A 26,523-nucleotide genomic window follows, 5' to 3' on the forward strand; every position below is an offset into this window, starting at 1 on the left:
GGTAGTTTGAGATGCGTTAACTGGAGAATCTGACCCACTTTCACCTACTGGTATTATTCCAAAAACGTTATTTTTGTTTCTGATCACTTCAGAAATTCCTATGAGGAAAGAGAAATCTGATAAATGTTTTTGTACCTGATCCCTAAAGGTGATTGTTTAAGATTATTTAAAATTGTTTAAAATTTAGCTTAAGGTTACTACCATCATTAATCAGATCTTCTGGAAATGCTGTGTATGAGTAGAAAAAGAAATGGGGTCGCAACATGCATTTTATGACAGCTCTGGATTTAGTTTATTAACTTGATTTTCCAACCAGTAAGCTTGGAGTCTGTTCACATATTGTTGGTATCTGTAAGATTAGGTTGCAGTTTGGCTTGGTAATCATATTTTTGAAAAACTTTAAGTACTTTTTAAATCCCCATTACATTGGTTACATATTTTGCTGATCCATTTTGCAGCACAGATCCTCAAAATTTGGCTTCTACTTTCGCTATTAGAGGGTTTTATCAGATACCACACCAAAGGCACAAACTTGTACCTTTTCTGGGTAAAGAGGCCCCAGGCAATCAGTGAAAACAGAATATGCTTTACTGAAAAATGTCAGGTGTATGGAAATGAAGAATGGAATTACTGGATTCCTTCCCAAAATAAAGCATCACATGCAACCAATAGCCTTGCACCCTCAAAGGTCTTTGCAGCGCTATGACAAGAAGAGTAAGTGGATTAATGGTGAAGTTCCATTTGCTAAGCATATCTCCTAGTTTGACTGAAGAGGTGGGTGGCTCCTGTTGCACAAGATGAAGAAACTCTTCTCTAGTTAGTGAAAGAGTTGCTGGCAATTAGGGTTTAATGAAATGGAACAGGTTTAAGTGAGTCTATTATGCTCTAACGTTAATGACAAAGCTTTCAGGCTTGAGGAAGTCCCAGGAAGGGATGAACAATGCCTTTGGACCAACCTTATGTTCATGGATTTGTACTTCACGAAAAAAAAAAAAAAAGGCAAGGAGAAGCAAACAAATAGCAGTCTAATGGATTAAAACAGAATAAAACGAGTATGCTTTTCAAGCAGACTATTTTTTTTCTTATTTTTTTTTCCAAACTAGGAAATGAATGAGGTTAGAAAAGATTCAAGGATGCACGTACATCAGGATAATGGCTGAAAGGCTTTCTTGTATCACATTTTCTTTAAACACCTGTATGTGTTCTTTTCTGTTGCTTTATTTCTCCCAGGTATTTGTGGTCACCGTATGGAGCGTTGAACTGTACATGGTGCCCCTGGCTCTACTGGTGCTCTTTGCATACAACTTCTCCCTCGTTAGAACGGGGAAGGTCAACAACACTCAGGATGCCCAGGCAAGTAAATTGGCAGTAATATTTCTGTCAGCTCCAGCTTGAATTTGCCCTTCAGCAAAATGTCATGCATTTTAATGGTATTAAACTAGTTGTGCAGCTAAACATTTTTATTTTGAAGTTATTGAAAAGAGTCCTCCACCCTCTCAATTTTCTTGATTCAATTCAAGCAATAAACCATTCAATGTAGTATAGAGCAGAAGACAAGAGAAGTGTGTAGGAGGGAAATTTCACTTAAAAATATTTGCAGTTATTTTGTAACTGTGTTGAATTAAGAAAGACTTGCAAAGTGACAAGACCGCAAAACCCATGCCCCCACTGCTCTTACATTTTGCATCACCCTGATGATTCATGATTCACAGAGGAGGAAAATCAATACAAGCTGAAATAGAAGTTAGCTGTTTTTTAAACCTTGTCCTGCTGTCTAAAACTTCAAGAAGAGGCCCTTACTCCTCCTCCATGCCCCACAATTTAAATGACAGATACTCTTTCTAAAAGTTAGTCTTCAGTTCTTTCACTTGTTTTAGGAAATAAAAGAGTTGAGAATACAAAAATAATTGAACGTTGCAAATTGCATATGTTGAGATGTGAAACTCTGATGTTGACCACTGTCATTACTTGGGTAGCTATGATAATTACAAAGAAAGTAGAGGATAAAATTGTGGATTCCCATAACATTCCATTTATAAATGTATTACAATAGCAAAATACAGGTTGAATTAACTCATAACTTGTGATAAAAAGACAATTGACATTTGTACCTCTAAAGGCTATCCTTACACAAATGAATTGAATGAATTTTATACAGAGAAATTGTATCCTAGGATTAAAAAAAGAAACAACTCAACTGCTACTGTATTAGTTTTAGCAACAAAATTTGCTTCTAGTTGAATTTTGATCCATTCCCAAACTGAAGGATTTTTGGAACACAGGGAGAGTTGTGCTATGAGGACAAGGCTGGAGGTTTGATTTGAAGACAAAGGGTAAGAAAAATACTTTTTTCCAAGTCCAGAATAACGTGGAATGATGCCATATGTCTCCAGGGACTACTTTACTTCATCAAGAAATGAAGATTTCTCATGTGGGAGAATCTCAGCCAAACATTTCTTTTTATTATTTTATTTCAAATATGAAAGGCGATACAAAATCTTGCTAGGATGCCTAGGAAAGATAACTTTCCTAGGAAATGTTAATGCCTAGGAAAGTAAATTCAGAGATTACCATTCAACACGTATTGCTCATCCTATGGTGACTGTATTGCACGTTTAGATGAGTCTCGCAAAAGTCAGCAAGATTGAACAGCAGATCATTTAGGTGGATGCTACAAGAAGGCTATATTTGAAATTCCAAGTTAAGCAGTTGTGAAAGAAAGTTGAATAGAAAGTTTGTCCTTTTTGGTCACACATCCTGTGAGCAGTGTGATGCTGTGAAATTCAGGGGTGTATTTTGCATAAGGAAAGTTGCATGTCTGCCTGACTGGTTTGCAGGATTGGGTTCATATGGAACAAGTCGTCAAAGTGCCTTTAATATTACCTGATTTCTTTTTTTTAAGTGTGCCTATGATTCTAACCATATGTAGGTCAGAAATAGACAATCAGGTGCTACCTCTAGTCACATCTGTCCTGCAGATGATGAATTTTTTTTTCAAAATACCAGTGCTTTTTTCAAGTTGCTTATTTTATTTTATTTTTTGCTTCTTTAGACCTCTCAGCTACATGTGCAGTACTTTTCATATATAGTTAAGAAAGGGAGCAAGAGTCTTTGGAAGAGAGGATTTCATATTCTCACTCCAATTTCTGTTCTATAAAATTGAGATAACAGTATTAACCTTGTAGGCATGAACCAATTGCCAGGACAAAAAATGCATGAATATTGGTAAAATGCTTTATGATTTACAGATGGGAGCTTCTATAGAAACTTAAACCATGATCACTGTTAACTTAGCTGCTCTGGGTGTAGTAGAGAACTGGAGTAAACCAGGATACCTGAGCTCTCAGTACCTTCTAAATAGTAGTTGCAACTATTTTGGCAGAAAACTAAAAAACAAAAACCAAACTTTTTTTGTTGACGATTTTTCACATTTTTATTGTTAACTATATTTAAACTTGTAATATACTGATTGAAATATTAAATAACCAAGTAAAAATTGGAGGACTCTATTAAAGCCTCAGTTTCTAAAATACCTGAATTAAAACCCAATCACTTTAATTTCAAGCCATGGGCAAGTCTTTTGTTTTCCTTCCATTCCTGTCAATATAGAAGTTAAAGGGCGGGAATAATGCTGCATAAAAATCTGAATATGAATCATGGGATTGATCATATTCATACTAATGTATTTTCTACAATCTAATGCTCCAGTAATGGCCCTAAGGGGAGAGAGCAGTCATTGTAATAGTGAGGATGGAATGGGTTGAGTGTAGAGTCTTCAGCCTTGACATGCTGACTGGTTTGTTTGTCAGACTAAGAATACAGCTGTTTACAGCTAGTTAAAGTTGGCAATGAATTTGAAAGCCTGTCACCTTCAAATGACAGGACACAATCAGAAATGCTTTATTTAGACTTAAAATTTGTATAGGGTATTGCCTGCTTTGTTCAGGATATCACACACAAAAAAAGTCCTTGAATGCTAAACGTTATTTCTGGAAGGTGAAAGTTGTTGGTTTGTTAGTGGCTTGCATTAGAAGTGGGAGAAAACTGTAATAAAATGCTGTAGGAGTATCAAGCTTTTTAAATGCTGCCTGTCAATGACAAATAAGTGTAATTTTTTTCTAATATGGATGTATGCTTTTGCAGGAGCTTATGGGATTGGATGAAGATGACGATGAGGAAGATAAGGTAAACCTATCTCATGCTATTTTAGCTAGTACCAGAAGGAAAGTGGGAGTAGCTCAAACTAACCACGATCTCCATGAGTTCTGCATTTCTTATCTGTTTTAACTGGGAAAACAATCGTTACCTGTTTGCTAATTAGCAAACTGAAAGTTTCAGAATGTTGGTTGGTTTGTATAATGTTCAATAATGGCATTACCTGCATGAGACCTATGAGATATATCTGTGGAGTGCCCAGGGTATGCTTGAAGTCGTAAGAGACATGTTCATGTGCTCATGTATGTATATGTATGGGTGGACAAGGTGGGTATATAAAACATCATCGCTTCAAGTGCGATTGTTGGATGAACATTCTATACTAATAGCTTACAACAAATTATACAGCATTTCCATTTCTGTAGGCCAGAATTGCTGTGATTTGTGGAGGACTCATTAAAGTTTCCTCAACATTTCTTTTAGAGCCTGGGAAAAAAAAATGTAGTAAGAGTTGGCACGGGTGAGGCCTTATTTTATTAGAGCATACTTACTCATTCTGCTCACTATGAAAAATTTGGATTTTTTTTTCAAGTTTATCAAACCACAGCGACAAATGATAAAAGGATTAGAGGGCATGGCATGTGAAGAAAGATTAAGAGAATTTAATGTATACAGCTTGAAAAAAAAATAAATAAGAGTATGAGAATCTGATTATCTATAAATACTGAAGAGCTAAAAGGTGAGGAATTAGCGAACAGCAGCGTGCAAAGGAACGTTAGCTGTTGAGAAAGAAAATGTTCACAAGGCAATGTGAAACTTTCAAATTGAGTACGAAGTTAATAAGCTCTTTTTTAATATTTTATGTTTTAGGAGTGTTACAGTGAAATTGTTGATCATTGTGATGGAAATCAGTACCACAGTTAGGAAGTACGCTTTAACCCTTCTCAGTCCCAGACAATGGAATCGAAGCTCAGCAGACTTGTTGATGGGAATAGTTGTTTAAATTTAACCTGCTCTTCTGTGGTTGCTGTAGTTTAATGATCAAACAGAAAATTAATTGAACTTAAAAATGGAAGCTTAGACAATCCAGATGAAATGAGGGATTCTTGCAATGCACAATAAATTTCTCATTTTTACTTCACTCTTCTCATTAAATTGGTCAACTAAGTGGACCAATATCTAGCAGAAGTTGAATTATTTTCAAAGAAAATGTTTTGATACTTTGTTTTGTAGACACTTGTATATGCTGACCATTCCTTTTTTTGTGGGAATTTTTAAATTTTTAAATGTGTAATATATTCTCGGTAGCCAATCCTATTTCTATTCTTTTTTTTATAGTATTCTACTATCTTCTCTCACAAAATGGAAAAAGATATAAAAACCTATTTAATATATATTCTTAATCCTCTGTTCCTGCACTGTGCAAGAAATGAATTGCGATAAATCCAAAATATGAGGTTTAACCAAGGGCTTTGGTTCTCTTTATAAACCCAGCTGTGCCACTGAACCATGGGTCTGGTAACTTTGCTTTTTTGCCACCTGCTGAACAACTCCACTGTAATTTGTTTGTTGATTCCTTTTAACAAAATACAGTGGTTTGGCAAAACTCCTGAGTTAGGCTATTGATGATTTGGCTCCATCATTTGGCTGTAATCAGCACTGTCTCTCTGTAACATGCAATAGAGGCTCTTGGAAATGGAGATCTGGTGGAACTAATTAAAGCAACTCAGGTGGACACCTCCGCTAGGCTTCCTTATCAAGATAATGCTTTTATCTGAATAGTATGGCAATAATGATTCTGACTTTGTGTTAATTGTATACCAGTGTTGTGTGTCTGAGATTCGGACAGAGAATTACTAGAGATTTGTCAGCCATTCCTCGTGCCCCAGGCCACGCACTTTGCAGCATTGCCTTACTGTATTCCTCCTGTTCTGGGTGTATCTGCCCCAGTGTTAGACCATGTTGTGCACATCTTGAAGTACATTAGGCTATTCTAAGTGACTTCTCCAAGTTTGAGGGTGGCCGATGCTCTCTAGGGAGTGTAAGACAAATGTAATTTTATGACATTATCTCACTGCAATGTCAACATTTAAACAGTCAACTGTACTTTGAAAAGAAGTCTGTGTATTTTTTTTTCCTCCCTAATACAAGAACCAAAGTTGAAATCTGCTAGTTGAGTCGTAGTCTACGAGGCCACTGTTTCTGTTTCCTATCATCATGTTGTATCAAAACAGTCGCACACATAGCCTTTCTGGGTTCTGCTGCAAGTTAGACATAACAGACCATGCTTCTGGGAATTGTAACACACCCTGTAAGAGATGAACTGTTTACAAATTGTAAATACACAGACGCTCAGTTCAAAAACCCGTGAGGAGATTAACTCCCTCCACCTAAACTATCTGTCTTAAATGACAGCACTTAATTGCTGAATCCCCCATCACTTCTCCCTCTGCCCTTTCCAAATAACATCATGAAGATAAGAGAGCTGTGTCCCTTTGGCACAAGCTGCTCAGTGGATGAATGCCTTCTCAGATTCACTCCATCTTAGATGTGGAGTTCAGGCTCTGTTGGATCTGGGCTCTGTCAGACTGTCTGATGAAGGATTGTTTTAAAATTACATCACTGAAACATCTTTTGCCCACCAGTACAGTGGTATAGACAAGTTGCATACAGCTAAGATTGTGTGTTGTCTGATCATAGGCTGTTTCTGTTTATTTTACTTTTTTCCTCTTTTATTTTTTTTGACAATGACTGTGGAGCTTCAAGAGCAGACAGCTACTTTGTTAAATAAGATTGTGCTAGAACCAGATTGGGAAGAGTCTTGGAGTTTTCTAATGGTATTAAGTTTTGTGGAAAAAACTTTACATTTCCACCAAAATAAATCAGTAAATAAATTAGTACTACTTCCAGATTTGATAATTGAATCTAAAGAAAATAAGAGACAAAAATAAGTCAACAGAGATCCCTGCTTTTTCTTGTAAGATCTCCATCCAGTGGTGAGCCAACATAGCTGTGCTTGACTAATAGGATGCAATTGGGAAGGATTAGATGATGCTGTGACTTCAAGCCAAGTTTGTTGTCAACTACCAAGAAATGTTTAGCATCTCGTGGTTAATTTTTTTTTTTGGGGGGGGGAGCGGGGTGAAGAGAGGCCAGGAAGAATCCCCAGAGAAGAAGAATTCCTTGTTCCTAATCTAAGAAATTATTTCAGAAATAGGTACCAAGAATATACCAACTTTTATGAGCGCAATTTGAAAAGACTCAGCCAAACAAATTAAAGTCAAATTCATCCAGTAGCAAACAGCTGACATTTTCCATTTGTGTTCGATTCAGCATGTGGAAACCTTCCGTATGGATCTTATTTGTACGGGTGGATTACGATGAAAATTGCATTAATTTTCTCCACAGTAAAGGTCAGTAATTGAAACATGAACCAAGAGTCTATTGTGTAAGATGCTATATCCCCATACTTAGGAAAGGTCATACAAGACAATATCATCTCATTGTTTTATTCTCTGAAATTATGAATAATTTCACTAGATTCTTACTTTTTTCTTCCATACAACAATTGCCATATAATGTTTCATCATCTCCCATTGAGACTGATGAAGAGGACAGATGGTAAAAGCTTGAAAATACCCCATGGTACAAAGGGTATGTTCAAAGAGAGATCATACACCTTCTCCACTAAATTGTGGGCAAGCTTGTGTTGTAAAAAAAAAACAACAAATTAAGGTGTGTTTTTATGTAGGTGTGGACTCCTTATGTTGCTGCTCTCTCTTCAATAAGCATTACTGAATTCTTACCCTCTTACTTCTTCCTAATGAGTCTGTGTACAGACCACAAATAAACTAGCCCCCTTCATCAGCTATAATAGTACTAAGGGACAGATTATGCTGCTTGTCCCAGGAGTGATCAGTGCGAGGATGGAGGATGGGGCACTTCTAAGCACATAGAGTCATCTGGCCTTGTAACATCTTGGCTAAAGTAATGGAAGTTTCCAGTTATCACTTAAGTCACAATTATGACTTTGGTAAGTTTCCTCCAAGGTTCTTATTAACCTAATCAACTTCTGGTTTATCTGGAGTGCAGAGATTGCTCTGGTTATGCTTTCCTCTTTGCAAAGCCTTCTGTGTACCAGAAACTTGAAGACAGATGATCTGTTATTTCTCAAATCTACAATGTGACGTGTTTTAGCAATGCTGTGATCTATAAGCAGCCATAAGTTGGTGTAATCCTTTGCCCATTGTCGTGGCCCACCAGCACTCTGGACATCCATAGGTTTGAGAGTGATGGAGGAGAGGAATTCGTAGCAGGGACAAGGTGAAGACTTTCAGGTATATCAGGCACTGTTGTGTAGCTCTCCTCACATAAAAACCTTGGCAGACATATGCAAGCTAACATTCTTCCTCTTGCCCTGCAGGTAAGAGAACCGACACTAACTCCTCTAAATCTCTGGAGGAATATTAAATAGCACTGAGCAGATCTCCGGGATGAGCTCATAAACCTCAGGGAGTTTAAAAATTTCCCTTAAGAATTCCAACTATGTAAACCATTGTTAAAATTTCTTTTGAATTGGGCAGACGTGTGAATAGGACTATCTTCCTCCTGTACCCCAAATTGCTAGATTATAGATGATGATCCAGTAGTTTAAATCTAATCGTGGTGCTATTGTTCTTATGTCTTGTGTATTTCCAGGAGTAAGTACTTTTTTTTTGTTGTTCAGAGTTGTTTTTCTTTTAAGATAAAATATGAACGATATATTCTTATCTCCATTCTGGCTTCCTTCTTTGTGAGTTCTTGTGCACACGTTTCTCACCTGAACATTGTTTTATTCTGTTGTGACTGCTGATACTGCTTTAAGACTTGCAGTATTATCACCAGATAATACGCTATGCAAATGCATACAAGTACAGAACATGCATTTTAAGCCCATGTATTTCATATCCGTCCAGAGGGAAAGCAACAGAGTTGTGTCCTAAGCCTCTCCACACAAAACTCTGGTTTGGTTTAAAAGTTTCACTGGTCCGCTGTGCACAGATGAAATTTGTCTAAGTGAAGAAAATGTTCTGTTTTCCTATGAACGCTCCTTAATGGCCATCTTTGGCCTTTTTGCCCAGCAGACTTAGTTGTAGGATGCTGTGCCCTGCTTTTAAAATGCATCCTATTAAGGCTGGTGGTGCTGTCCTTCGTATCAGCCTGAAGTAATTCTATTGGCTCTCGTGGAATTATTCCAGATTTCACACCTTTTTAACTGAGAGCATAAATTGACCTGTATGTGTTGCATTTCCTCTATTTGGTAATTATTTCAAGTACACTCAGATTTGCTACATTTCCACAGCCAGGCAGGCACATTTGCAGCATGGTGTTAATAAACAAAACGATCCTGTGATGCACAGTTTTGGGACTGCACAAGGCAATCGCTCTGAGTTTGGCAGCCTTCCCCTTAGTGTGCTCGTCCTCCCGAAAGAGCCAAGAAGCCCTCCTCAACACGCAGCAGACATCACAGCCCAGGAAAGGCAATGACTCAGCAAAGCAGATTGCTGGGATCACTACAGCCACCCTTGGCTCCTGTCGAAGGCAGGACCAGGATCGAGGTTGCTGTGTTGTCTATTATCACAACTCTGCCTGGAACTGAGTTTAGCTACCAAGAGATTCCGTGACTGCCACCTCCCATAAAAGCTTCATTCTGCTTCTGGATCGAAGCTGTTAGCAAACAGTTCCCCACAGACAATAGAGAGCAGTGGTCTCTTGTTTATACCCAATAAAATCCTTCTAGTTCCAGAAGTTCTTCATTTATGAGTATTTTGGCCTTAAGATATTTGGTATGAGTTTTGCCAGAAAGCAGTGACTTTGGAGTTCTGCGTTCAAGGTGAGGCTGGGCCAGGCTCTGAGCAACCTGGTGGAGCCGTAGATGTCCCTGTGCATTGCAGAGAAGTCGGACTAGATGACCTTTAGAGGTCCCTTCCAACTCAAATGATTCTATGATTCTAAGGTCCAAGTGAAATCCAACTCTGATTACCTCTCTTTTTCTCTAAGTAACTACAGCATGTTTTTCAAAACCCAGAACAGTGGACTGAAAGACATGTGTGCCTAAGCTTTTTTTCCTTGCCCTTTTCAGTCAGTCTTGTTTTGCTACCAATACACTGGATTGTTCATATCTGGTGCTTGGGTAAATCCTAGCAAAACACTGCCCTAACGTGTTTGTAGCAGTGGTAATGTGATGGAATAGGTGCTTTGAAAAGCTAGTCCTGGTGCTTACTCCAGCCCAAAAGAGGCAGAATTGACTCTTCTAATTCCAGATTTCCAATCCTGACTGGCGTCCTGTGTCTCGCTTTCTTCCTCCTTTTGTATTAATCCCTATGCCCCCAAGTGTTCTTCAGCTTTATATATTGAGTTTTCCTTGGCATGCCAGAAATTTGCTGATGAATACCACTTGTTTGAAAGTTGCATGCAAGATTTCTTTTTGTGCAAGTGTTTTATATGAAATCCGAATGGTGTGGCATGGAGTATTTAGAATTTGCTAGTGAACACGTGCCTAAATTTTTAGTTGTGTGCATACAATATGTGCAGTATACATTAAAAAATTCACTTATAAAGATGCATGAATAATCGTCCTTGTGTTTTACTTTTTTGGATGTATCCAGTGCAAGCAAACTTCGAAGGATGGATTTAAAAAATAGGGAAAATCTTTTAACTTTTGTGTAGATGACAGTTATTAATCATGGAAACAAACAGTTGCAAGTAGCAGCAGATCTCTACCACACATGCTTTCAATTCAGTACTGAATGCTCTGTGAGAGAAGCTGCAATCAGTAGCATTATTTGGGCTGTGGTGCAGAGCAGACTATTGGTAATTTTTTGTCCTCAGTCTCTTCCTCTGTAGGTTTCACGATTTCCCCTGCAACCCCAGCTCTGACAACTGTAGCTCACCAGTCATGAATTGATGTGTTAATGCTGGAGATGGCTCCTCCTGGCCTACCCCATATTTCACGCACTTTCAAAGTCTTTGTCATTGGAAGTGCATCAATTTTGTTGTCATGTGTGTTTCTTTTGCAACTGCCCCTGAGCGTCTGGGAGCAGGAAGACATTGTTGGGTAGGAAAAAAAGATCAGAGAGATGTAGTAACCCTTTATGTGCTTTTATATGTTCAGCTTGTTAACTGCGGTGTGTTTCAGAAAAGAAAAATCTAGAAGCACTTTTCATTCAGAAGGGCAGAGAGATTTGGTGTCTTCATGTGGAAGTTCAAGCTGATGTGCATTAACTGGACACAAAAGACTTAATTTGTGAATTTGCTGGGTTTTTACTTTTTTTTTCCCCTCCTTCCACTGACATACTTAATCTTTTGTAAGACCCCTTTTGTGTTTTTGTTCAGGCAATTAATGTAGAAATGAAGGTTTCTTAAATCGGGATATGCAAGGAAGATTTGAAGTAACACACTGATTATATAATTAATTCTCAGTTGTAAGTTCATTTTGATGGACTTAATTCTTTCCCAGAGGCTGCAGGCTGGTTTTGGTCCACCCACAGTGCTATAATCAGCTAAGAAATATAGAAGAAAAAGGCCTTGAAGGATAGGAAGTTTCATGACTGATTTTAGAAAAACAAAGTATGAGGAGCAGGCAGGATATTTTATTTTTAATTCTAGAAAATCCATCAGGGCTTTGGTTTTGAACCATGGGTATCCAAATCCTGTTTTCCAGCAGCAATTATTATGTATTAACATTGACTCCAAAACATCTCAGAGAGAAGTGAAATCTGAAGGAGAAGGAGCAAAATTACCTATGTGGGGAGGGGTCATTGTACATGTAGAAAAGCAGAGTGAAAAATGAATTTAGAATTATTTTTTTCCATCTTTAACAAATAATAACTTTCTGTATGGCAGTTGCTCATTTACTAATCAGTTCAGAGCAGTGACTGTGTTCTTGATGGGCTGCAGCCGCTCTTGCTGCTTTTGACAGCATTTTGTGAGGTTCTGACTTCAGAAAGTATATACAGTGCTCGCAACCTAAATAATTAGGATGATCCTACTTGCTGTGCTTCATTTGTCTGCTTCTCTCCTGCTTAACCAGTGCCTAATCATCCTGTAAATGTGTTTAGACTGCAGGTTTCCAGAGCAAAATAATAGTAACAAAGAAAAGACATTGACAAATTTTCGAGTTATTTTGACACAGGCAATGCAATACATATAGCATGAGTTGTGGATAGTACGTTTTATTGTCCAATAACTGAGTTCAGTTGAAGTGTTTTCTAATGCCTGACTACCTCTGCCCAGTCCTTGGTTGCATATATTTTGTGTTACAAATTGAAAAAATATGTTGTCTAGGACTGATTTTAGCATGCATGCTACGGAAGTGTACAGTTGTCCTTTTATATCATGAACTGGTGGTTCTTGTTTTATTCTCCTAGTGTGCTTGGTGGTTGCAGCAGAAGTTATGTGGTATTGGTTGAAGTGCATTATCACTGTGTTTCTATGCTCGGTGGAAAACGTGTAAATGAAGCCAGCGTGATGCAGATAGAGTTGTTGGACAATCTTCTTTTCAGCTGTCGGTAGCAAGAGTAGGCTTGCCTTGGAATATCACTGAATATCATCTGAAGTGCTTCCTTTACCCATCTGTCTCCGTTTTAGGGTAGAATGAAATCCCCACTGGCTGCTTCTCCATATATTGCTCACAACTTCTGCTGGCAAGTTTGGTGCTTAAGAGCCAACTGTGACTTAGCGACCGTTGCACTACTGTAGAGAAGGAATAGTTAAAAGTAATTCTAATGTGTCATTTACATTTGAGCCTAGCAAGGTTATAGCTGGAGCTGTGTGAAAATGACTTTTCGGTGCTATTTTCACATAAGCTGACTATTTATTTATTTATTTAGTTCTGGGGTTATTTCACACCCCGGGGGTTTCAATTTTTTTGTTTTGTTGGTTGTTTTATTAATGTAAAAATACTCATTTTCACACCCAAATGTGTGATTATTTAAAAATCCTGCTTCTATTTACTGTGCGTTCCCTTGCAACCTAAAGGCAAATATTCAAAAAGGCAAATATTCAAATAGCTGGGGCTTGATAACTCCGTGGTGGTTTTGGCTGGCTTTTTCAACTCAGGAAGTACTGTGAGGGAAAATATGCAGTAAGTAATTCAGACCTTGGCTTTTAAGGGTTACAAGGTCCATGCTGTCATGTCTGGCTCTTGGTATCCAAGGATGGTTCATATGTTATTTTTGCACACACAGATGTAGGGCAGTGCACTCTCTCAGATGCATGCAGACTCTCACATGGCATAATAGTGTCAAAAGCCTGTACCAATGAGACTTCACCTCTGTGGCCCTTTGTGACTGCAAGTAGCCTCTGACCCTCTCTCGTGCACAGCAAAATATTGTGGGTTCATGGCAGGGGGAGAACTGCAGGCAGTGTTGCTCTGAATGTCTCTGGTCCTTGCTTATTCCCACGTACTCTGGCTGTAAGGGACCATGGAGAAACATGGGATCACAGAATGGCTGTAGTTGGAAGAGACCTCAAAAATCATTGAGCTCCAATCCCCAGCCTTGGGTTGATTGCCCCCCACCAGATCAGGCTGCCCCGGACTCCATCCATCCTGACCTTGAACACCTCCAGGAGAACATGGATGTGACTTGCAGTGCACCACCATCTCCCCTCTACTGGGCATTGACTGGTTTAAAACAACAAAACAAAGCAAAAAGACATTTCTTTTTTTTTTTCTAATTTGAGCTGATTTTGGACAGTCTAAATGTGATGCAGAATCAGTGTCCAGGGCTCTGCATTCTGTAATAAGTGAATGTTTTGCTGATTTCTTGCTAGAATATCTGCAACCACACCAATTTGCATGCCTGTATGTGTGTTAGATTGCTGGCAAAGAAATGCTGAATGCTGATAATTGTATACTGATTTCCAAGGCTGATTTAAGTCATTTTGATTTTTAATTCATTCTGTGCTTCCTTTTTATTCCTGCACATGTGAAGTAATGTCCTGTAATGTTGTTTCCTAAAATAAGCAGTAAGAAATGAAGTTGTGAGATGGCTGCTTTAAAAAGAAAATGTCATTTTTTCCTTTGATTCTTTTTTTTTTCCCAAGTAGAAGAATAAGTTGCTGTATGCAGAGTGATCAAAAAAAGATGTTGCATTCAGTATCTTGTTGCTAATTTATATACAGAAAACAGTGTGTCTGTTGGGAGTTTGCAAAACTAGAGGAGTGATATTCAGAAGTTATGGACTTGAGGGGTGCTTGGCACCTCTTCTGGGTTGACATACAGCTGTGTTCTTCAGCAAAACCCTGGTTTGAAATCCTAGTTTGAAGGAAAGAAACCTCTGCTCAGGTGCTGAGGGAAGGAATGAAAGTGTAGGGAACCATTTGCCTTCACATTCATTATATGTAATATTTTCTCTCATTCCTTCAGTGATATGCTTAAGTTCACAGATGACTCAGTGGCACTGGGATTCTCTTACTTCTTTCATGCATCTGTGAATAGCAAATACTGAACATAATGTTTTGCTTTTTTTGGGGATGCATAGGAATCTGAAAAAAAAGGATTAATTGACAGAATCCACATGGTCCAAGAGATCGTCATAGCTGTTCAAAGCATTCTAGAGGAAATAGCATCGTTTGGAGAGAGAATTAAAAAGTAAGTGATGTATTTTTATTGCTTCAACCCTGATTTGCAGGAAGCAGAGCCAGCGGTGAATTTCTTGCAAGGTAAAGCAGGAGAGCCTGGCCACGGAATTTTTATTCCAAAAATAGTCCCAAAGTATAGAGAAGAGACTGTGTGCTCTGCTGCTCTAGCTCTCATGGTATCCGTTTGCTCAGATTTCTGATCTTGTCCGTCTATGATGGAGTCCTGATGGGAAGTACTGCTTGAAGTTGTGGACTAAGTATTAGGTTTTTCTTTTGTATTTCCTCCATAGAAAATATTTAGGGGAATAATGGGTGTTGCCTTTCCCATGCCCTCCCTACCCTGGTTACAGGGGTTACCGGTCGCTTATTTCCTTCCACAGTGAGCTGATGTTCTTCTCTACCATTTTAAGCTGCTTACTTCCTGATGATGCCACAAGGAAGCCTGAAGGCAGTTTTCTGGTCTTGTCACAACAGGAGGCACATGGGGCATTCCTGACCCCACAAGGGACAGAGGTGAAGAGCCAAAGAAAAAAAAAAAAGAAATAGGAAAGTCCCCTGCGCAAACACATACAAACTTTTATAACCCGATCTTTATTGGCATTTCATTGACCCACATTGTTTTCTGTTTTGAGCACAAAGTGATGGCTTGTGATTGAGCCACACTTTAACGAGGAGCTGGGTTCAAGCTAAAAATACAGCAAACCCATGTGCTGTGTGTGGTTCCATGCCGTGCACCCCAGCTGGGGTGGAAGTGGCCCAGAGATGTATTCCAGTCTATGAACGGGGCAGTGTTCTGTCCAGCTGCATGGCAGGAAGACTCACTGTTAATTCTTGTATTCATTTTGGCAACAAAGGTCTTAAAGAACGCTTTGGGTATTAATGTGGAGGCTCAGTGTAATTTCAGAAGAATTCCATTGTAACTCAACAGTAATGCACCGTTAAAAAATTGCCACCAAAGTTTCTTGTAAGTGACAGACTGAATCGTGCTGCAGTTTCCATCTGTCATTCTAGTTATGCAATCACTGGGAATTTTAACAGAATTGAGCTGTTTTGCTATTTTTTTTTTAACTAGAGTTATTTTGGTGGGTTCTCCCCCACCTATCTTTACTTAATATTTACTACATCGGGTGAAGCTTAAAGGTAATTATTCTCCTGTACTATTAATTTTATCAATCAAGAGAAGTTCATATGATTTTGTGGCCTGATGAGTGGTCCACATTCATTCTGTATTCTTCCTACTCCCTGTCATCATGACATGACAAAGTTAGCAGGGAGATTGCATGAAATGAATGCTAAGATCACAGAATCATAGAAGGGCTTAAACTGGTAAAGATCATTGAGTTCCAACCTCCTGCCATGGGCTGGTTGCCACCCATCAGATCAGGCTGCCCAGAGCCTATCCAAGCTGGCCTTGAGTACTTCCAGGAATGGGGCACCCACAGGTTCTATGGCCAAAAGACCTGTCAGTCCAACTCCTAACTAATTGATATTCCTGTAATCTCCAGCTATCTCAATGCTTGGTGATACAGAGGTGCACGTTGCCAAAGTAATTGCTAGGATGTGTTAGTAATAGCTGCTCACCTGAAGTACGTGGTAGGTTTACATGTGAATGATCTGGGTAAAAGGAATGTTCTTGTGTGCTGCAAGTCTGAATTACTGTGGTGACTGAGAGCCCACGTGGAAAAATGGTGGTGTGCAAAGGCTTGAACTGCTGATAGTATATGATAGCTGATCTGCAACAGCCTCCTATACACAATGTAGTAAGAAACTGATGAAAATGTAAGGAAATAGAAGCAAGTGCATACCTATTAAGATATTTTTGTGTAGAATATTATTCCCCAGTACTATTCAGAGAAGTGACTAATTGCTCTCTTAAGGTTTTGCGTTAGTTGTAATTAATCCTTTCCAAGGTACTGGCAGAGTTGACTCTGGCTACCTGCCATTTTCAAGTCATGCATCAACGCCCTTCTCATGTCATCTCCACTGTGGTCAAGCAGAGCCAGCTCAGATGGCTTGCACCTGCAGCATGGCCTTGTCCCCAAATCAGATAATCTTCCCATGAATAATGGAGAGCTGACTGGTGAGCAGAGATGTGTAACAAGTGCGACATGTATAAGAAGAAATAAGAAACAACTCACTACATGGCTAACAACTTCACTGAGCCCCATGAGGCTATCCTTTCTCCTTGACCTGATAGCAGCCTCTCAGATATTTCCTTTAACCTATCACAGCATCCAGATGCAGGACTCCCCCTTACCCATTTTCCAAAGTGTGTCTGTGTATTTGACTGCATAAAACATTGCAAAGAGGTCATTAATTATCTGTCATAAAGTACAGTGTAGAAATACTGATCAATGTTATTCTTTACAGCACGTTCAACTGGTCAGTGCCTTTCCTCTCAGTTCTGGCCTGCTTGTTCCTCGCAGCAGCAACGGTTATTTTGTACTTTATACCACTGAGGTACATCATTTTAATCTGGGGTAAGTAGTACACTGTCTTCTCGTACACATGCAATAAATACATTATACATTTACAGAATGTAATCAATCTTTACATTATCTGTTATGATCAGTTGCTTTTACTTGTACATAATAGGCTATGAACCCTTTAATATTTTTTTCTTTTATTCCCTGAGTCATCTAATGATCTTTTCTTAGTCTTCTTTGCTAGTTTTTAACAGCACAGCACATTAGCGTAGACAAACTATTTTCATTTATTATTATTACTGTTATTAGGAAATTGCTTCCTTGTGCAGGAGCCCCCAGCTGGGAAATGCTAGGGAGCAGGCAAGGTATGTTTGAAGAGCTTGACTGTGGAGGCCTGGGCCCTGTCAACATTTTGATTCTTACCAAAATCAGTAATTTGTATTGTAACAAAAAAACCTGTGGTCCAATGGGAGGCAGTGAGAATATCTTTGGTGCAGGGAATGGAAAGGAGTTGTGTGAAAATGTATTGATTTATTGGGATGAAGCAAAATAAGAGCTTTTAAATATGAAAAATTGCCTGATAGTGTTCCAAAGAAGAGGTGGTCTTTGAGAGCACAAAAACAAGTGCGTTGCAGCTGCTGAAGTCTGTCCTTAACTCTAAGTGGCCTTCTGTCTTTTTTATGGTGCTATCTTTTATCTCAATCTGAAAGTAGTCCTCAGCAAACTGCTAAGCTCTGCCCTTGTGCAGTGTTGGGCTATAGGGAGCTCCCATCACCCTGTCAGGCCTGAGCCACTGTTGTAGGAGAAAAAAGAAATTAAATAAAAGATTAAATCAAACAAAAGAAAGAGCAAAAGGAAAGGAGAGAAACTGCTGGGAATAAAAAGTTCTGTAACAAAATACTGTTGTTCTGGTATGGAGGACATGGTGAATACATGGGAACTATACATCCATTCAAAATCATCTAGACTGACAGGGCTTTCAAATATGATACGTGTTAAACAAGTACCCTGTGGCAAGGCCTCAAAAGACCTTATGGTATTTTCTGTTTTTTAAAAATCAGGTACACAGAAAATTGTGTTGGCATTTTGCTACAAGTATATGGCTTAAAAGCTGCATCTCAGATGTGAAGCAGGAACATTTCACAGAGAAGAGAAGGCTAGAGCAGCCATCTCATTTTAAACTACTTTAAGGAAACTAGTGTGGGATTTTGGACAAGGGTGTAGTAGGATTGAATGTTCTATTATGATTCTTGGATTCTGACAGCATATGATTGTTTTTGTCTGCTCTTTAAAATGAGCTGGCTGTTTTCTTCTGCTCAATGACATTTTGATCTTCTACCCTGCCTTTAGATAGCCACATTGCTATCTTGATCTCTTGGTTGGGAAGCAGCAGGGTGTTGGGTCTTGCTCATGTAGGATAGTGGATTTAAGTGTCATTTCAGTGGTGAAATGGTTATATTCTCCCCATGTTACCCTCCAGAATGGATGCACGCTGCAGTCTTTTTTTTCCACCACTACTTGACCCAAAGTAGGGAAATGAGTGTATACCTACTTCTTTCAGGAGGCATTTGTGAATGATCCCACATGACCAGCTATGTGTTCATGGCTTGAAGTCTGAGCACCGTTTTCACACTAATTTTTACTCATTAAATCTTCTTCCCTTTTTCACCTCACCTGAACAGTTGAGGGGAGAGTGAATGGAAATGAGTTGCGTTATTTTGTTTGCTTTTATTTTTCATAGGCATAAATAAATTTACTAAGAAGCTTAGAAACCCCTATGCCATCGATAATAACGAGCTGCTAGATTTCCTCTCCAGGGTACCATCTGATGTTCAAAAGGTACGTAATGAATGGGCAGCACCAACAGAGGCAACGAGCAGCTCTGAGAGAGGCTGGGTGCTCTGTTGGGAAATACAATGCCCCTGCACTTTTGAATAACTGAGATAAGGGATTGGGAAAATCCACAAAGGGCGGGGGTTGGGGAGAATGTTAGAAGAGAGGGGAGCCAAAATCCTTTGTCAGAAGCGTGATTGCAGAAAAATTATCCTGAAAAGGCTTACTTAAAAATGATCTGGAAAATCACCCAGCATGGTTAGTGAACTATGGTTTCCGTCACCTTTCTGCTCCTATATTTGTACGGAGGAAAGAGAAAAATAGTCTCTTTGATAGAGATAACCATCCAAAAGGCTTTCTGAATTCTCCCTTTTCTCAAAATCGAGTGTGGGGGGATTATTTCCATGACTTTGTGCTCAATGTGTTTTTTTTTCACATCAGCCATCCCTCAAAATTCTTCCTTCCCACCCACCTTGAACTCCAGGCTGCCCTTGGACAATGCTCAGCTCATCTTTTTCATTAGAGAAAGCTTTGAGATGTGTATAAAATACTCTGCGGTTGATGAGTTCAATCTTCTACCATTACAGAATTATAACTTTTAATCTAGCCAGAATCTATCCGCCCTCAATTTCAGTCAAGTCTCGTCTCTTTTCATATTTCTTTGAAACAACAACAGTGTCTTCAGTAATCCTGCCAATCTTCCTGGAAATTACTTGAACAATAAGTCCTTTAGAATATCAAGATCTGTTTATTTCTCCTGAAGGAAGGAAAATAGTCTTACTGAGTAACGAGGCACACGGTATAAAGGATTCTTTCTTTTGTTTTAATCAACTGGAATCTGTGTCCTAAGGACCTGATCCTGATGCTCTGGATCCCACTGACATTGTACCTTCCTCTGTGAATCGTGGTACTTTCACAGTGAGATGCTGCTTACTGTGAATAAGGGGATCACAATCTCGCCTGTAGTGATTTTACTCTGCTGGAGACCGAAAAATAATTGCCTCCATGCAGTGTCGAAGCATCTGGTAGAAACAGGGTTGGAAAGGCTTGTGGTGACATTTATCTCAAGAGGTCACCAGATTGGCTGATGGCAGCACTAATAACTTGAGAGAAATCTCTTCGTAGACTGGTGGGAGCAAAAGAGCTAAAGAGGAATAATCATGGAGATGTTAAGCTTGAGTGTACTTGGGTTGATTATTTTTTCTTTTTGCCATTGCATTTGTAGAGTACACTGGATTTGCAGTGATGGTTTGCATATGCCCTTTTAATGTTTATATTTAAAGATAAGCTGCTTTTCTATTTATGCTTTATTTAACATTTACATTTATAACGTTTCCTTGAGTGGTTTCTATCATTTTGGAAACCTTTGAACTTTCTGAGGAAAATGATAACCATTTACTACGAAGGAGGACTAATAAAAGTTCCTTCGATGGGACAAACCTTCTCAGAGCAGTTTTCCACTGATGCTAAAAATAGTGAGCCTGTATGACAGCCATGCACTCCTCCAGCAAAGAGTCTTCTGTCTGCTTCCTTTAAGGTGCTATTGATGCAACATCATTTCACTGTGATACAGCAATGAGCTGTAAAACATCTCTGTATTTTAGCCATTTACAACCTACATGTGCTGGGCAAAAACCAGATTAGTGGAAAAGATGGTACATTCAGCAAAAGGTTTACGCAGTTTCAGTGGGAATACTTTTCTGTAGCACGACAGTTTGCTGTTGAGATTGCATGATCCTCCTCAGTTTATCACGTGTTTTACCTATTAAATTGTCAGTGAAATTGTTTTGAAGGATGGGGGTAGCTTTGTCCAGGTTCAACTTGAGAAAATATTTCTGTTTTTGAAATGATTAAATATTCCAGCATCCCAAGGTCTGTGTGCAATTTTGACAACAGTCATTTTGCTGCATATTGGGATCCACTTGATCTGTAACTCCTGAGAGAAGTTTATTAAACTTATTGGTTAATCCCAGAAGAAGTAAAGCAGCTCCCAAATCAAAACAAACCCAAAGATCTATCCTATGCTGCAGAATTTAGGTAGAACCCCATGTATCTCATTAGAAAAATCTGCTTTTAATATTTTCGTTTCAAGAAATGATGCATGACTTCTCAAATCCTTCCTGCAATTAATCCCCCATGTTCCTGTGTTTAGAAAATGATTCATTACTTTTGAACCTTCCTTAGTTTCCCTTGGTTTGTCCTTGGGGAGCCATTAACACACGTTGTAGTGAGCTAGAGTTACCTAGCTGCAAACGTCATGTCTGTTTGTTTTTACAGGTGCAGCATGCTGAATTGAAACCATACAGCAGCTCCAGCCCCATTAGGAAGAAACGGAGTGCACTATAGGATGAAGTGTGATTTCGGAATGCTGCATCTCCCTCCATACCCCCCACGTGTACACCCACACTTCTCCCTGCTCTCTGTGGTTCAGAACAACACAATGATTTGTCAGAGGCTCCTTTTTTTTTTTTTTTTTTTGTTAGCTGGTGTTTTTGAGAAGTACCAGTTTTGGGTCGTCTTTTTGGGCTGTCTTTTGGCACCAAGATGTAGCCCCAGAAGAATGGAGTGGAACATACGAATTAGTTTATAAGGTGGCGAGGAGAGTGGGAGGGTATGGTGCCACTGGGTTCTGTCTTTTTATTTTTTGTTTTACTTCAGTTGCACAGGCAAGGCTGGATGTGGCAGCACTCCATTTTTTATGTAGGAGGAAATAATTCTGCCTAGCGTAGCAGATCAGCTGAACTGATGTGAAGAGATGCTCTGAACCAGTTTTTAACATATCCAACAGATTTACATTAAGATATGAAAGCTATTCTTTTCTGAGTTAAATCACTGTGCCTAGAAAGGTTTAAGCTCTGAATTAACGAGTCTTTGATACCCATCTTCTGTTCAAGCAGTGTACATTTTAAAAAGTTTTTTATCATAATTAGCAGAGTGAGGAGCTCCAGCAGTATCTCAATATTTCATCCAGCACTTGTGGGTTTTTCCTTTTTCCTTTTTCTTAAAAAAAAAAAAAAAAAAAAGAGAAAAAAAGAAAAAGAAAGAAATATCTATATATATGCCCACCCTATGGTTAACTGTTTGGATACTGGATTCATCAGAGATCCATTGCTGGCAATGGATGCATGAGAACCTTCTGCCGCAAAAGGATTAAGAGACTGCAGAAAAGCCTAACTCACTGACCTGAAAAGACTCCGTTGACTTGCCTTTTATAACTCCATCTCATCAGATATTTTCAGCACAGCTCTTGTTTTTCTGTCTAAATCCAGAGGGGTCAACACTACAGATCCAGGAGAAAAACACTTTATTGCCTTAAAGAAACAAGTGCTCGTGCAGAAGGAGTACATGGTGCCCAAAGATGTGGCTGTGCAATAGTTGGCAGGTGTTAGCCTGCCACTAATTCCCAATGGAGTCCACAAAGAAAGGATCAGAAAATGATGTTATGTGGGAAATGAGCAAAGAAGAAACTGGAGAAAGGACCTTGATTTCAGAGGAGAATGTGGTTTCTTGTGTTCTTATTAATCTTTTGGTTATTGTTCTGCTTTATAAAATTCACTTAACCAGCATTATCCTTTTTGTTTGCCTTTGGAAACCGAGGTGGAGAATCAGGTGTAAACCTGCTCAGATTTTTTTGAAGATGTAGTCCTCAGTCTTTTAGTTGCTGTAGGACTTTGTGGGAGTGACTTGTGATTTGTCACTGAAAGTCATTGTTAGCATGAGAGCTGGAGCTTGGTTCTTGCAATTTCCAGGCAGGTGTTTCTGCCAGCATCTCCTCAGGTGGTTTACCTTACAGACAAAGAGAGTCCTGGTGCACAAGTTGCTTTTTAAAAAAATAAAAATTTGGAAGTAGTCTAATTGAAGGTAAAACAGGTAAGCCTTGCTTATGGATTGGCAATCCAAATGATGTTGCACCATTCAGTGACGCAAACTTGAGGGCCTGATGTGTGAATGATTTTGGGGAGGAAGGACTAACAGCAGGGTATTTTCCACTGTTTTGTTAACAGGATGCAGTGGTTTTCGATGCTTGTTTTTCCAAAATAACAATCCCCTCTGTACCATTAACTTAGTAGGGGCACGTGTTCATCAATTTATTTAAAACAGCATGGTTCAGTTAGAAAGGACCTACAGAGATCACCAAGTACAACTGCCCAACCATTTCAGGGCTAAACAGAAGTTATAGAATATCATCGAGGACGTTATCCAAATGCCTCTAGAGCACAGGCACACATGGGAGCATCAACCACTTCATTAGAAAGTATTTTCCAGTGTTTGACCACCCTTGTGATAATGAAATTTTTCCTGATGTCCAGTCTCAACCTCCTATGTGCTATTCTCATGGGTCTTATTGTGGGCTACCAGGGAGAAGAGATCAGTGCCTCTCTTTGATAAAGAATGTGTTTTGTTCATGTAAAACTCTGTGTAGCTATATGAAGAGATAGAAGGATTATCTCAGTTTAAAATACTATTAAAATGCCTCTGTGTGTGCTCGTGTGCTTGTGTACCCATGCATGTACACAGTTGTGTATAAAGAAGAGTACATGTATAATATATTTATCAGTGAGTATGTGTGGGAAAATGATTGAACATACAGATTTTAAAACCTTGAATATGTTTATGCAAAATGCCAAAGATTCTGAAGCTTATCTTGTGCCTGTTCTTCGTTTTGTACCGTTCCCGGCATGTCTGTCTGGCTGAGCCAGATCTCTGCATGATTTGATTTACTTCAAGTTAATGAAGTCGGTTGGAAAGAGTCTTGTAGAAATTATAAAATCTCCAGTAAATCTCCTTCTTGTACATACAATGGATGTTCACGGATCTCTTTTGTTAAGTCAGTTTCTCAATCTTCTGTGTAAGCAATGCCTCATTGTCTCGCTTGAGACTATCATCCAGTTTATCATACTGTAGTCTTGTCACTTTGTAGGGGCCAAAGTCCCATGTATTTAAGCAGGCATGTGAAATCAGATCATTGATCTGAGTGAAAATATTCAACTGCAGCAAGCGTTTATTTATTCAGGAGTTGAGACTGGTATTGTAATAGTATTTTTTTTTCTATAGATTTTTTTCACATTTGATTTCTGTTCAGGGTGATTTCTGTTCAGGGTGATGTTCAGGGAGACAGGGTGATGTCTTTATGTATATATAGATATAGATGTGTGTTTTGGAATAATTTGTATTAGAATGTTATGCTGGAGACAAACGAAATGAAAGGGTTTGGTTGGCCCAGTATGTGTAAATGTTGTAATGAGCTCTTTGTTTTGATAAATGCTGTTTGAAATGCAATAAATGTTTGAGGTTATGATGATGCTTTTAATTTATCTGGATTAGGACATATTTTTCTCGTCCCTTACAAAGTGCTTACTGAGCTATATTATTTAGTATCTGGCTAGGTAAGTGAGTACCTCACTTGACAGTGCAGCGTAACAACACCTGAGGTTACCTGAAGTGGAAGCTGTTCTGCTGTAGGAGATAAGGTGAAGATATACCCCACCTGCATTAAACTTTTTGGCAGGATTTCCGAGCTCCTACTTAGGGGAAAGGAGGGTTACATGCATTTGCTGCACACCGAAGTAATCGAATTCTTTATTCAGACTTTTCATTCAGTTCTTGAAGCCAGAATATCCATTGTTATTTGCCTGTGTCCATCTGCCCATGGGAATTACTACTTTTTACATTGTTAATCAATACACTGTATAGAATGGAAATTATAAACTTATGTTTTTAATTTAAGGCAGTCATTTGAGTCCCACAAGATCTACATTTGCATTCTAATTTTTATAAGACCAGAAGGCATTCAGAAATGTAAATCTATCTGTGGATCCTTTGGCTGTCTGTAGATTATGGAAGATGGAGATTTGTTGGTAGAATATGACCAAACATGTCTACTACCCTTACATTGTGTAAATGACTGGGTTTGACATACGCGTGTAAAGAAATATGTACTCGTGTTTGCCCAAACATAAGCTGCCGCTGAAAGTTGGTTTCTTAACTAATCATGAATAGGAACGAGGACTCAGCTCCCTTATGGATCACTGTCAGGAAAACTCAGTCACTGAAATGCATGCTGTGGAAAGCAAGCAAACAACTGAATAAAGCAGTCGGTGGAAATGTCACAAGTGCCTTTTATTTTCTGCTTGCAAAGCTGCAGTTTTAACCTTCAGCTCTAGCATTCCTTTCTCTGCTTGCTCCCTCTCAGTCCTCTCCGAGACAAAGCTCAGTTTGGAGAGTTCAGGCTCTGCCCTACTGCTCTGGGGCTCACACCAATGGCTGCTGCCCTGCAGACCTACGCTCATTTGCATGAGAGGGTACTCATCCCTAGAAATTAGGCTCCTGCTAATTGACTGCCTGGAGTACTAACAGCTCCCAGAACTGTGTTGTCCCACTGGAAAATGGAGAGTTGCCATTTAATTTCCTGTACTCTACATGGGGCTACTTTGGTTGGGTTTTTATTTGGAGGGCCTGATCCTGCAGGAATTGCCACAACTGGAGTTATTTTCCCATCGGCTCCATCGGTTCACACTGGAAAGGAATTTGACTGCTCTGAAGTGTTAGGAAAAAATCGACAAAATACGTTCTAATCAAACCTTAACCTTTAGATTCTCCGTCCTTTAAACTAAGCTGATAGACTGTTTGGGAAATGTTAGCTTTGACTCTGGAGGCTGTGGTATGTATTAGAAGTGAATCCTCTTCTGACTTAATACTGTACTTGTATTTTATCTTTAAAGCTACATGTGTCAGTGCCCTGGTGCATCTACCCCTCAAATCACACAGAGACACGATAAGAATATCTGCTCTTCAGCATCCTGAAAGTTAGCAACTGGGAAGAAAGCTGAGGTACTACGTATTATTGTTAACCTGCTGTATTGCAAATTGAGTGTTTTAATTGTTCTCAGCTTAGGATAAGTTAAACCAGGCAAAATTCCAACATTTTCGGATATAATGTCTGCCAGACTGTTATCAGTGGGGAAGCAGTTACACAAGTTCCAAAGGATAGGTGAGTAAACAATATGTTTTGCTTAGTGTAAGTATTCAGAAGCGTTTAGAAATAGCAAGGTGAAAAAAACCTAGCCTCTTCCAGATTATACCATTTCTAATCTACTTTTCTCTGTATTGCTTTGACTTAAAACAGTGCAGCGTGTAGAAGGTCATTTTGTTTTGAATAAGCGATGTGCTCCTCTGACATGAATTGTGGAGCTGAGCACAGGGCAGCAGGAGGTGGCATTCAGGTCTCTGTGTTTGGAGCAGCAGCAGCACCTGGGCGGGCAGGAGTTCAAGTTCTTGGTGGGGCTGTAACCTGAGGGCTGGTGATTCTTGTTAAATTTTACGTGGGGGAACATTGCCAATCAGTTTTTGCATGTTGAACACCTGCAATTTCCCTCTTGGCTGAAAGAGATGATGTCCCTCTAAGAGAGGAAGAAAGTAAAAGTCAGGAGATTGTCTGCCTTAAACTTCATCTGAGCTGTTTTCTTAGCACAACCGGCCTTCCAAC

At 39.1% G+C, this 26,523-nt stretch overlaps 1 protein-coding gene across 4 annotated transcripts in view; it reads left to right on the top strand.

Moving 5' to 3' along the window:
• MCTP2 (multiple C2 and transmembrane domain containing 2) overlaps positions 1-23,242 on the top strand; it is a 114,199-nt gene extending 90,957 nt beyond the window's left edge. For 3 of the 4 annotated variants that reach the window (XM_065734020.1, XM_065734019.1, XM_065734021.1), the window contains one exon: positions 1,231-2,044. In XM_065734020.1, coding sequence (XP_065590092.1) covers positions 1,231-1,395 — 165 coding nt within the window. In that variant the 3' untranslated portion in view covers positions 1,396-2,044. Of the gene's footprint in view, positions 1-1,230; positions 2,045-4,143; positions 4,186-14,678; positions 14,789-17,148; positions 17,259-18,945; positions 19,044-21,314 lie in introns of those variants that run through there. The other variant, XM_065734023.1, reaches the window with a different exon arrangement.
• Positions 23,243-26,523: the final 3,281 nt, after the last annotated feature.

Source organism: Cyrtonyx montezumae, unplaced genomic scaffold, assembly GCF_038088225.1.
Source record: "Cyrtonyx montezumae isolate F1298 unplaced genomic scaffold, pur_monq_1.0 scaffold_17, whole genome shotgun sequence".
NCBI lineage: Eukaryota > Metazoa > Chordata > Aves > Galliformes > Odontophoridae > Cyrtonyx > Cyrtonyx montezumae.